The sequence below is a fragment of the Canis lupus genome, chromosome 28 (genome assembly GCF_003254725.2).
Source record: "Canis lupus dingo isolate Sandy chromosome 28, ASM325472v2, whole genome shotgun sequence".
Lineage (NCBI taxonomy): Eukaryota > Metazoa > Chordata > Mammalia > Carnivora > Canidae > Canis > Canis lupus.
The window spans coordinates 3,974,077-3,987,795 of NC_064270.1; the positions used below are offsets into that span (position 1 = coordinate 3,974,077).

The following is a 13,719-nucleotide window of genomic DNA, read 5'->3' on the forward strand; positions in this document are numbered from 1 at the left end:
CAAGAGTGGGCAAAACTCCTTCCCTGGGCTTTTCTCAACTGGATCTGGGAGAAAGCTCTTTCCTCTCTGATGGCAAAGCTGAGAAGATGTGAGCCCAAAGCCGCCAACAGCCATATACCTCACATGTGGAAGAAGCCAATCTGCAATAGGAGAATGAAGTCAACATGCAGAGAAAAACAGACAAGAAGACAACAAGAGAATTTTCATGGTATTCAAGTCTCTGATTCCAGTCCCTAAGATATCAAAGCTGTTTTGGTTTTCTTATCCAAATTTGGCTATAATAATCCCTTTAGTTTGGGAGCTATCCAAGATTCTTCTATAACACTCCTAGTTTCCTTAAGCCAGTTCAAGATAGGTTTCCATCATGTGCCACAGAGGAGTCTTTAATGCAGGGACCACTTCAGTAATGCCGATGTAAGTGCTGGCACTTAGTAGGCGACCTGAAAATGATAAAAAGGGATGAGAAGGGAAGAAAAGAAGGGAGGGGAATTTGGGTTAGGGTGGTGGCAACAGCAAGGAAAGGACAGGGAAGAGGTCCTGTGTAGTTAGCAAGAACTGACTAGAAGTAAAGAATGAAAGATGCTAGCTCTCAGGCATTAAGCTCAGGGGATCATGAGAATGGTCAGTCTGAACTGAAAGAGGGCCACCAGGAGAAGCAGCTAATGTGTAGGGGGAGAAAAGACAGTATTTGTTTTTTATACATGTGCTGTAAGAGTCCCTTCTGAGTAGGGGCTTGTAACACCCTCTTCTGTGCCCTTCTATTCCAACCACCCTAGTCAGACTCCCGAGCAGTGTACCTGGAACATAGTCGGTGGGACTCAATGAATGTTAGTTGAACGATTCGAGAAGAATGGCCGGCCAAATCTGGACTCTTAGGGAATGGCCACAACTAGCAGAAAGGTAAAGAAGCAGGTAAAGGATACAGAGTTGGCTTGGTCCAAAAAGACAATCAACTAATATCTCACATTGTAACATATTTATATTTACAAATTATATACATTTTACAAACATGTCAAGAAGGAAGTATTGGTTAGGTATCAAATGTAAAAAAGTGGATCAAAGAGGATGACAGAGAAAGGTTGAGTTTGGCAATTAGGTCATAACTTTGGGCCCATAACTTAGAGATGAAAAGGCTGGAAAGCTATAGAATTAATACTGGAGTATTAATGAATTATTAATTAAGTCATTCAAATCTCTGAGTACCTACTATGTGCCAGGTACTGTATGAGTTGTCTGATTAGATAACTACTGTTCTGTGAGACTTAGCTATGAAAGGACAGAAACCTACCAGTAGCTACTGGTACTACAGAGTCAGGTGGTGGTGGCTTGAGGACAGGAGAGACCTAAGCATCATTTGCAGGGCAAGAAGAAGGAACTTGGGAAAATGGAAGGAAAGAAAAGTGACAAGTGAGAGAAAAGCTCAGGAGATGATATCAAAGTTAAGGGATTAGATTTAGAAAAAAGAGAAGAGTCTAACAGAAGGGAATGAAGAAGTAATAAATGGAGGCAAAGAAACAGAAGTTGGGTGGGCCACAGAGTGAGAGGGCCCAGATCATGCGAGGCTGTCTGCTAAAAGGGACAGGGAAGATGAATCATTTAGAGTTGCATGAGTAAACTGAGGGATTGAAATGAGGAACTTATTAGCACCACCACTCATGTGCTCAGCCAACTTTTAAATATCAGCTATTCAAAATTAACTCATTAAATATCTAAAATTTTCATTCTTTTAATGTTATATATCAAGGACTTCCAATTTGGACATGGCTCACCAACCTTGTGACAGATTCTAGGATAGACTTGACTTTAGATAGTCCTTCTTTACCAAAATACACCACTGTGAGATGAATTCTCTTGTCCTGATGAATACACACATCCCTAACAGAATTAAAAAATAAAGTTCACTCAAGAAAATACATAAGGCATAACTCATTCAGAAAGCAATCACATGAAGCTTTAATAAAACAAATGAGGCATTATTCATTTAGAATGACACTGCATGAAGCCTTAATATAAAAATGGCAATATTGCTGAATTATTAAAGGCGTGAGAGCAAATGTATAACAACATAAGCAAATGAATATAGCCCTTGGAGGTCCACGGAAGTTGCCATATTTCAAAATATTTTTTGAACTTTTGCTTTGGTATTGCCTTCAGAAACAAATTACAAGCTACTTAAGGAAAGAAGTCTAATCAGTTCAAAACCAAACAAATAAATATTCAAGTTGTTGGTCAAGAGTTATTTTGTCCTTAGGCTGGCAATTCCACATTATACCTATTATCAAGGAATAAATATTTGCCATGGCTGAGATTACTTACTGTAAAGAATAATGTAGCATCTGAAAGCAATTCCAAGAAAGGCAGTAAAAAAATGCTTTAGGAAATCAGATCTCAAGTGAGCTATTTCAAATAGGGAAAACTCATTTGGAAGCATAATTTCTAGATATTCTGCTACAGAACAGCATTAACTTTTAAATCCAATAATTTTAATATGAGAATGAAGACTGGGATTATAAAGCATTAAAACTAGCATATTAAAATATTAAAAACATGGCAATTGTTAAATTAAAACAAAAAGGCAAAATTTTCCTCAAATAGCTACCCTAATGTATACTTGTTCATTTTTTTTAATGTTTCAGCATTTAAAAATATCCAAATTTACGGACAAAAAAAGGAAAAACTTCTTTTAAAAATCGTTAAAGTCTCTGCTTCTCAAGATGGAATAACTCTCCCATTTTTTTTTAAATTTATTTATTCATGAGAGACAGAGAGAGAAAGGCAGAGACACAGGCAGAGGGAGAAGCAGGCTCCCTGCAGGGAGCCCAATGTGGGACTCAATCCCGGGTCCCTAGGACCATGCCCCGAGCCAAAGGCAGACGCTCAAACGCCGAGCCACTCCAGGTGTCCCAACTCTCCCATTTTTAGTTGAATGTTTGTATTTCTAAAATTTATTTCAATTTTAAAATTCCAATCCTTCTCAAGGGAATTTTCTGGCAAATAACAATGTCTTGCATGTTAATTAGCAATTATGAGTGTAGAGATTTGTTAAAAGTCATGAAACCTATATTCTTAAAATATGTGGGTTTTACTGTATGTAAATTATGCCTCAATAAAGTTATTTTTAAAAATTCAATTTGCACTAAAATGAATTCACACACAATTATAAAGGTCATCAAATGTAGTTTCTAATAGTTGTCACTCTCTATTTCAAAGTTCAAACTGTCAATAACACAATATTTAATACTTGCTTTATAAAAAAGAAAATATCAAAAATTAAAATTCCCCAAAGCCTATAAAATTACTTTGTAATTCTAAGTAATCACACTCAGTGAAGATAAATTAAGTAAATCTGCATGAAATCTGATTTTTTAGGAGTGCTTAGCCAAATCATTAAGCCCTGAGAATTACCTGAAGTTCTGCATAAACTGTGCAAATGCTTCAGTTCTTTCAGCAAGTGGCACAATGATATTAATAATTGATCTAGTAATGTCAATCATCTCGCTCTTCACTTTCATGAGAGGTCCAAAAGGGCGGAAGAGGGTCACATGTCTATATTCCATAAGGTCTGCCTTCTTAAAAAAAAGTTCATATTGTGTGCCCTTATCTCTCTCGGTGCGATAATAACCTAAAGGAAAGAGTTAGGGACAAAGACGTCTCTATGTCAAAGTTTATAAATTCGATGTGAATACTGATTTTACTCAAAGATTAAGAGTACAAAAACAGACATGTAATGTTTTCAATCATTTTGTGAAAATATTTATCCCACTGTACATCTGTAAAAACAATTATTTCTTAAAAGGAGAGATTTAGAAAATGTTCAAACTGCTCTATTATTCAATCTATAAATATGCTCCAAATCACAATTATTCCTTTTCACATTTTTTTTTTTTTTAGTAGTAGAGCCTATCAACACAGTAATTATATAATGAAAATAAATTACTTCTACCAAAATTCAATTCTAGACCTGAGAGTCAAAACTTCGATTGCTCGGTTTGGTTCAATTAAAATGAATGGAGTGCCTTTGTGTCACTCACTGGTGGTATAAAGAGGGTGATACAGTCCTGGTTTTGAGGAAGTCAGTCTGGTGAAGGAAACAGAAAAATAAGGAAATAAAAACAATACAGTGATATATATCTCACTCTATTCTCTCTCTCTCTCTCTTTCTCTCTCTTTCTGAAGAGAGTGAAGTCAGACAAAGAAAAATTAGTTCCGATTTAAACTTGGTGATCTGAGATATTTCACAGAGAAAAGTCTGTAAGTCAACTGGGCAAAATGACTTTTAAGTGTGACATTCAGGAGAGAGAGAAGTAAATGTGTGAGTCAGTCAATGCCTGGGAATAAAACAATGAACAAGACAGACCAATCCCACTCTCTCCTGAGGCGTACAGTTTAAGAGAACTACAAATCAGGAAATGGGCAACACCATATACTATGACAAGTGCTATGAGAGGGGACACAAGATAGAGGTTATAAGAACACAAAGGAAGCACTGTTATCTTAAGACCTGTAGGTTGGAGAGACTTCTAAGTGAAGTGACATCTAAGCTAAAGTCTGCAAGAGGCCTAGGAGTTACTGAATAATAGTATTTTTTTTTCTTTTTGTCAGGGAGTAGCAGAGTGAAAGAAAAGTGGGGGACAAAATATGTCCCGTCCCATACAGAGAAAAATCCTGTCAGTGAAAGAATCTAAAGAGAGTTATGAGATAAGCTGAAGTTGTAGAATATAAAACTGATGTGGCTTCCTTTCTTTTTTAGGCAGATGTGAAGACATTTTATACTTTATTTCCTCAGCAGCTTCCAATTCTACCATAAGCTACAAATATGGTGAAAAGATAAAAAGCTGAGCTTGGAAAAAAATTAGAAGAGTTTTGAGAGAAACAACCCATCCAAAATTGTAGTAAAAGTGACAACAGAAAACAGAAGTGGCTACAATGAAAAGACAGCTGAAGTACCATGGAAAAGCACAATGCCCTTCCTGATGGCCTCCAAAGGTCTTAAGGTACTACTATATTATAGCAAGTGCTATCCAGGATGATTCCAGGCCAAAGAAACTACATGTGGTATACTGTTTAAAAATCAAGCAAAGAGAACTTTTAGGAGAGATTTGTATCCAAAATGGTTTTAAGTTTGTAATTAAGTATCTAGCAGGAGGTATTAAGATGGCGAGGGGGTGGGGATCTGTATTTCTGTTTATATCAATCAGCAAATATCTTAAGTTTACAGAAGTGTTCCTCAACTTTTGAGTCATTCCCCATCTTGATATGTATAAATCTTATGCCCTTTTTGCAGTCTCTATTAGGAAAACAGGTTATTTCTTTACTTTTCCAAATGCCAAATAAGCTTTTCAAAACTATGTGTGCCCTCATGATGTTCTGACATGTGCTTTGCCTCCCTCTAAAATACAGAATATCCATCAATCTACTAAATTAGGGTTTTTTCTTTCCTTTATCGAATGGTTTTCAAATCATGAACCTTAGTTTACACATTTTGAAAAATACAAAAAAGTAACAGCAAGACTAGATAAGAGAGGAATGTAAATACATATATGTACAAATACATACATACCCCTAAGAATCCTTTAACTTGAGCCCTATATAGTATTTTTCTATATAAACCTAGATTTATTCTGTTTCCCTGCTCCTCTATTTTATTATGGTCACATTATAACATTTTTTTTTAAAGCCACTTCAAACTCTTGGTAGAATGAAGTGGGTAATAACTTAAATATTTCAATACTATAATGACCGACTTATATCACCAGCATTGTCATACTAATGTAATTATGAATTGTATTATTATAATTATATAATTATATTATTATGAATTATATTTTTCACATTACCTTCTACAAAGTCATTTTCATTAAATATCATTTTCTCTCCAAGGGGACCGTCTTCATCTTCCTGTTCCTCATCTTCATCTGGATTATTAATGACCTCCAAGCCAGCTTCAATAACTTCTACCAATTCATCTCGCTTGTCTTTTCTAACTGGCTTTTCCTCAGGATGGCGAGTGAGACCCATTTCCAACTGGAATACTTTCATTAAAGTAAAACTTTCAAAGGGAATGACTCCATACTCACTAGGTAATTTGGCTCCTATGCTAACTTCAGCTTTGTCAATTTGGGAATGAAGAAACTCTAAAAGATCACTAGGTGTTTGTTCTTTGTTGCCTTGATAGCCTATGCCATTAGGCCCTACATTCTTTCTCTCTTGTAATGATCTCATCTTCTCACTCATTTCTTGTAATTCTTGTTTTAGTTGGGCAATTTGACGTTTTAGACTGGTAGCCCTGGTTTGATAATGTTCTTCTTGCTCCTGTAGGAGGGCTTGATAATACTCTTTACCATAATTTTCCCCAATAATACCAGGAAGAGGTGCATTTCCATCTGTCTGGGGGGCACATTCCAGAAGGTACAAAAATAATACCAAACTGCAGAGTAAAGCAAGACCCAACAGCAGCCAGTGGGTCCGGGTCTGAAGAATCAGTCCTCTTCTAGGCATTCTTATTAATGTGGACTTGCCTGATGAGATAAGTTCTTTGGTTGTTCATACCTTTAGCAAAAGGTTATCAAAAATTAAAAGCAAAATCAGAATTTCCACTAAAGGTACCAAAACGAACTCTGCTACAGCTTAAAAAATTTCTTCCTTCAGCAGTGATGACTACTTGCAGAAATGAGAAAAAGAGTGCATACTTCCTGTATTGTTACCATGATATCCAGAATAAAGAAATCTGATCCCTACAGAATCAGATAAAATTCCATTATTTGGGTGATGATTTTTCTGAAAGAAACAGAGAGAATCAATCAGAATCTTATTTCCTTAAGCATAGCAATTTGTTGATAGTTTGAGTAAACTTAGCAATGTGACTACTATACGTAGAACACGAGAAGAGCTAATACAATGTAGAATATTCAGTAAATGCCGAGAAAGTATTAAGAGAAATACCTCACAGAAAACTAAAATGCCACGTGTAATACTTGTAACCAGAATGTCTACACATCCATAACCTCCTGAATGAATCAAAGAAACACTAAAATTATGTTTAGCATGCTTTGTGTTACACAGATACTACTATTTCTAATTACTTGAAAACTGTATCACTTATAACTCTTTAATATAGTATTCAGATTAATATGCCATTTCCAACCTAGAGCATATCACCATTTGGGAACTGAGTTTCCATAAATTGTTTTTGTTATATTGATAATGGCTTACTAGAGAGAGATATTTTCTTCCAGTTCATTTAATTCAAGCATTCTACTTCATTAATTTCTAGGTTAAACTCAACCAATATAAGAGCCTTAAAATTAAGTGTGTGTGTGAGGGGAGGGCCAATTCCAAAAGGTCACAAACATCTGGAAAACATATTAAGAAGCACTTAACATCGAAAGTCCTCCCACAGATTATTTGAACATTAGATCACATAATTCTTTCCACTGTATTACACAGCAACAGATTTCCTACAAGTCTAGAAAGGCTTAGAGTCTATTTAAAGAAAAAACAAGACCATTTTAATGTTTATCTACTGGGAAAAAATGCAAAAATCACTTATAAATTTACAAAATCACACACTACTGGTTATGGTATGGTGTGAGCTCTTTCGTTATTTCTTTTTAAACTAAAGATCTTTAATTCAATAAATAGAGAATGTTAAAATTTAGGAGACAGGGGAAAAGGAGGCCTCTGCTGCAGAGTGAACTTTTGTTCTAACAAAGAATTTGTCAGGAAGGATATGTGATACTCCAGCAGGTTTTTAATAGAGATGGTTTCTACCAGTGCAGCAGAACCTATGGAGGATCACTGGGGAACATTAGTCCTATCACTTTCTTAGTGATCAAGAAAGCCTGAATGCCTTTTCCTTTCTTCCTTCCTTTCCCTTTCCCTTTCCTTTCCTTCCTTCCTTTTCTTTCTCTTTCTCCTTCCTTCCTTCCTTCCTTCCTTCCTTCCTTCCTTCCTTCCTTCCTTCCTTCCTTCCTTCCTTCCTTTTCTCTTTCCTTGTGGCACATATCTGTATAAAAATGTAAGACAGATTCAAACTTCTTATGGCTAGTAGACCACAAATAATGGACTTAACTACCCTTAGCCATTTATTGCTTTCTTTAACCAAATGATAAGTATCATGAAAATTTTAACTCACTACAAGAAAGCTTTAATAGGATGACATCTGTTTTACTGATTGTAAATCTTGTTTTAAGTGATGTAGGAAAAAAAGGGAAAAAATTCCAATATAAAGAGAAGTATCACATTTAAAAAAGATGCAAAGTTAATATCAGCCCTAGGATTCTACCATGTCTCAAAACCATAATTCTTAGTATAAGAAATGACTTGAATGTCATTATTTGAAAGATAAAACTCAGAAGTATTTCTTTTAACTATCTATAAGTTATTACTAGCCTTATTAGGGAAAAGAAAGACTAAAACTGAAAATGTAGAGCCATAATATTGTATTAGTTAATAAAGCTATACATACTTAACTAGGTTCTAGGTAGTTTTGCATAAGCATCTTTGCCAAAAGCATTTTTGCTGCATAACTAATAGGCCATAAGGCAATTCTGCTCTAAAAGATTAAAAAATAACTGGTTGACAGTTTGGTTTCACTTCTCCATTGATGGAGTACTCCTGTTTTTATATTATATAAATCTTAGCCTTTATAATGGTCTATACAGTGGTAGAGTTTTGTACCTACATTTCCCACAGAACTTTGGAATGTCTATCAATGGACGCCTAACAATATGCCAAGAACAAACAACAGTGTAGAAGACTTTCACAATACAATAGATAGCTCAGTTACAATATGTATCCTAGTATTGGGAAACTGATGTCTCTTTTTAATGAAGGAAAAAATTTTCAGGAAAAACAAAACGCAATGCTGAACAAGGACATGAATGAACAAGCCAAAAAAAAAAAAAAGAAAAGAAAAGTGTAACACTATGAACAGAAGACTTAGAGGACAATTGCTTAGGTACAATCCACAAAATAAAATCAGTTATTTCTGTAATATTGCCATGAATCTACACACATTTTAAACATAAATATTCTGTATTATACAATAGTCTTTTAAATTTTGTTATTCATTATGTCCTTTTTAATAAATGTCCATCTTTTTTCGTTTTCATGATTTTATCTTTAATGTTAAGTTGCTTTACAACCAATTAGCTATGCAGTAAAAATGCTGGGCGGCTCAGCAGTTTAGCACCACCTTCAGCCCAGGGCCTGATCCGGAGACCCAGAATCTAGTCCCATGTTAGGCTCCCTACATGGAGCCTGCTTCTCCCTCTGCCTGTGTCTCTGCCTCTCTCTCTCTGTGTCTCTCATGAATAAATAAAATCTTAAAAAAAAAATAATAAAATAAAAAAATGCTTATGGTAAAGATGCTAATGGAAAAAACACGGGACACGATTTAACTATACTATACTCAAACTATTTTGAAATGAAATTTGATAACAGTATTTATTCTATACCTCTACCTTTTGTTAATATGGTACCTCATAGTTTTTTCTTTATATAGACAATATATTTTTAAACTGTGCAATATGACTCATTTAGTGGGTCATTACTAAATAAAGGTTTACTTTTCATTGAAATAGAACAGGAAATACCAGTCTACACCACATATAGTAAGTTTTGTATTGCAATTATATGTATGTATATGTATCAGATCTCCACATAATATTTATTTATAAGGGGGCTGCAGCCCCCAAATCCTGAAAAATACTGGTTTATAAAGTATTTGTATATATTTCCTATGTCATCCTTTTAAAAGAGTATTGATACTATCTTCATTTTGGATAGGACAAATAAGCTCAAAAATGAAAGGTCTAATTAAGGTTCTATAACAATTAAGTGGTATTATTGATGAAGTTTTGGAATATAGGTGAGGTCCAGAGCCGGTGACCAAGAAAGAATTCTTGGGATGTCTTTGGTGCAAAATGGTGGTTTTATTAAAGCACGGGACAGGAGCTGTGGACAGGAAGAGAGGCTGCCCAGAGCCTGTGAGGGGTGGCTGATTATATACTTGAAGAATTGGGGGAGGTTAAGCAAATATGGAGATTTCAGAAGGATTTTCATAGGCTAAGGAGGACCTACAAGATACTGGAGGTCTTGCCATTGTTAAGTTACAGATTGCTTTTTCCCTCTAGCAAGGCATTAACATGAAGACAATTGGAAACTTCCTGAAGGATATCACACATATACCACCCTGGGTGGGGGATTTTTTGCGGGATTGTCAACTATGCCTTGTGCAGCTAGCCCAGTTCCCGCATCATTATTAAAGCCAAGTTCTGTATTTTCCCTCCCTTAAGCAAAATATGGGTTTTTTAACACCTTACATGCTTATCTTTCAGTTAAATCTCTTACAACTGAGTATTTTACTCACTGAAATAAAAGTTGCTGAAAGCAAAAATTGCTGTAATTACTTTAGAATATAAATGTTATTTGCATGGTTCTGTGATTGTTAAAAATAAAAGATATCAATTAAAGTCTTACTTGCCTAGTTCCTGAAGGGGAACTCTTTAGCCAAATCCTAAAAGACTAGATTATAACAGCTCTAAATACATTAAGTATGTTGGAGAAAACATCCATTTTTCAGTTGTTACACCCTGATTGCCATCATTCACGTGATGTGTTTATATGATAGACAAGGTTCATTCATAACCCAGAGTTAATCCCAAGCAACTTTCTATGCACAAACAGCAAATAGTTAAGTGTTGTAAGGAGAGAATGAGATAACTGCGGAGATGAGAAAATGATGCTGTTATGATACATAATACAAAATCAAAGATTTCAGAGTTAAAGGAAACCTTAGGAGCCACCTATTTTCTTACTCTTTAAAACAGACTAAAGAGACTTCCTTCTATAGCCTAGGTAGAACAGGGACCAGATTTACTCCTCCACTTGAAACAATCAAAAATCAAACAATAAAATCCAGAACCCACCCCTCCCAGTATAAAACAAAGGTTTTCAAGATACTAAATATTAAGTAATAAAAGTCAGTGATCCCTAGGAGAAACAAAAAAACAAACAATTGCCCAGCTTACTGCCTAAGTTTCCAGGCCATAACACTGGGAATCTCCTCCTAAGCTGAGCCAGGCTGACTTGCTGAAATGGAGCTGACAGTTTGAGGAGACCAAGGCAGCTAGGTTGAAAGGATATAGTACCAGAGGAGAGAGCTGGACAGAGAACTCAAGAGATCTGAAGAGCACATTTTAGGTATTGAGCAGACCACTGACCAATGTACACATAAAAAAAAAACAAAAAAAACAAACAACAAACCTAACTGAAGCTAAAAAAAAAAAAAAAAAAAAAAAAAAAGAAGAAGAAGAAGAAGAAGAAGAAGACACAGAACTCAGCATTCATACAGGGCCAGGAATAATTGCATGTTCCCACCAGACAGACTGGAAAACCTCAAAATTCATGGAGCATTGGGTAGAGTACTCAAAAAGGTCTTGCCCCAGTAATGGAAAAAAATTAACTCTAGACTAAACATGGCTCTGGTCTTGCCTAACTAAAAGCAAGACTTGAAAAGATCAAATTGTTTTCAAGTAACTGCACAACCCTCAAAATATTTATAGAAATATAAAAAATATCTAATACCCAGCAAAATAAAATTCACAATGTCTGACATCAAAACAAAAATGATCAAGCATACAAAGAAAAATAAAAATACAACTCATAATAAGAATAATCAATGACTGAAACTGATCTGGAACTGACAGAGATGCTAGAATTCATAAACAAGGACATTAAAATAGTTATAACTATATTGAAAAAGATATTCATGTTCAAAAAACTAAGCAGAAACACAGACAACATAAAAACTGAACTTCATGAGATGAAAGATACATTGTATGGGATTAACAGTAGATAAGATATTTCAGAATAAAATATTAATGAATTGGAAACATTACAATAGAAATTATGCAAAATACAGAAGGAAAAAAGAGTGAAAAACATGAATAGAGCACGTAGAAAGCTGTCTGATGGCTTCAAGCAGTCTAGTACGTATGTAATTAGAGTCTCTAAAGAAAGGAGAGCGGGCAAGGAGAAATATTTAAAGAAATAAGTCTGAAAACTTTCCAAATTTGATAAATACTAGAATATAAGAAGCTCAATGAATACCAGATATAAATGTCATAAAGAAAACTAAAGCCAGCGTGCTTAGGTGGTTCAGTCGGTTAGGCGTCTATCTTTAGCTTGGGTCATGTTCGCGGGGTCCTGGGATTGAGTCCTACGTCAGGCCCCCTGCTCAGTGGGGAGCCTGCTTCTCCCTCTCCCTCTGCCTGCGCTCCCCCTGCTCCTGCTCGCGCTCTCTCAAATAAATAAATAAAATCTTTTTTTTAAAAAAAGAAAACTAAAGCCAGGCACATGATAATCAAATTGCTCAAATCCTATGATAAATACAATCTTGAAAGTGGCCAGAAGAAAAGAACACATTACATATAAGAACCAAAGAGAGTGGAGCAACATCTTTGAAGAACTGAAAGGAAAAATATGTTAACCTAGAATTCCATATGCAGAAAAAGTATCTGTTAAGAACAAAGGCAAAATAATTCTCAGGGTGCTGGGTGCTTCAGTCAGTAAAGTGTCGGACTCTTGATTTTGGCTCAGTTCATGATCTTGGGGTCATAGGATGGAGCCGCATGTGGGTTCTTAGCTTGGTGGGGAGTCTGCTTGAGATTTCTCTCCCTATCCCTCTGACCACCCCCCACCCCTGCACACACACACTCTCTCTCTCTCGCATATAAATAAATAAATCCTTAAAAAAATTCTTCAGATGTTAAAAAGCTAAAAGAAGAATTCATCGCCATCAGACCTGCACTACAAATTCTTTAGGCAGAAAATGATACCAGATAGAAATAGGAATGTATACAAAACAATGAAGAAACCAAAAATGTTAACAATATGGATAATTCTAAGTTCTCCAATTATTTAAATCCCTTTAAAATACAGACACAAACCACTGAAACTGATTCAAGAAGAAACAGTAAATATGAACAGACCTATGTTGAGACTAAAAAATCAAAAACTACTCAAAGAAAAATCCAGGCCCAGATGTCTTCACTAGTAGACTTCATCAATCATTTGTAAGAATTAATACCAATTCTTCACAAACTCTTTCAAAAAATAGAATATACTTCCCAACTCATTCTATGATGTCAATATTACTTTGATATCAAAACCAGATAAAGACATCAAAAGAAAACTATAGACCAATATTCCTTTATGATACAGACACAAAAGTCCTCAACAAAATATTAGTGCACTGGAGAGAATCCAAGATGGCAGAGGAGCAGGAGACCTTAGTTTTTGTCTGCTCCCAGGAATTCAGTTAGATAGATATTAAATCATTCTGAACACTTGTGAACTCAACTGGAGATCTAAGAAAAGAATAGCTGCAACTCTACAAACAGAAAAGCGACCACTTTCTACAAGGTAGAAGGTACGTATAAGTGAAACTGAACTGATGTGATATATGGGTAGACAGACGTGTGTGTCGGGGGGAGCCTCTGTCAGTCAGGTACTAGAAAGTGGTATAGCTGCGGAGCACTAAATCAGAACTTTTATAACTCTGCTCTGGTGAGGAACGTCCCTGACTGAAAAGTGTTTAGATGGTGAAGTGGCGGCAGAATCCTAGGTGGGACAGTGTGGTTTCAAGATCCCCAAGATCACAGAAAGAACGAGGGTGCCTGAGTGCAGCAGACTTCCCGAGCATTGGAGCAGGGG

At 35.6% G+C, this 13,719-nt stretch overlaps 1 protein-coding gene and 1 long non-coding RNA gene across 21 annotated transcripts in view; one reads left to right on the plus strand and one right to left on the minus strand.

Annotated features, from left to right (window-relative positions):
- Positions 1–13,719, minus strand: part of CSGALNACT2 (chondroitin sulfate N-acetylgalactosaminyltransferase 2) — a 66,640-nt gene that overhangs the window by 22,434 nt on the left and 30,487 nt on the right. For 12 of the 19 annotated variants that reach the window (XR_004810293.2, XR_007406777.1, XR_007406775.1 and 9 more), the window contains exons 2-4: positions 5,838–6,777; positions 3,406–3,622; positions 1,774–1,875 (exon numbers count right to left, since the gene is read on the minus strand). Coding sequence is in view for 14 of the 19 variants with exons in the window: in XM_049103340.1 (XP_048959297.1) it covers positions 1,774–1,875; positions 3,406–3,622; positions 5,838–6,498 (980 nt within the window). In the remaining 5 variants the exon portion in view is untranslated. Of the gene's footprint in view, position 1; positions 441–797; positions 890–1,773; positions 1,876–3,405; positions 3,623–5,837; positions 6,778–13,719 lie in introns of those variants that run through there. The other 7 variants (XM_035708041.2, XM_035708045.2, XM_035708039.2 and 4 more) reach the window with 7 other exon arrangements.
- On the plus strand, positions 69–6,057 carry LOC112672021 (uncharacterized). Of its 2 annotated transcripts, none has more exons than XR_003143978.3 (4): positions 69–208; positions 777–912; positions 4,751–4,994; positions 5,881–6,057. It is a non-coding gene; the product is annotated as an uncharacterized LOC112672021 (long non-coding RNA). The 2 variants fall into 2 exon arrangements; XR_003143977.3 differs by having other exon boundaries at positions 777–900.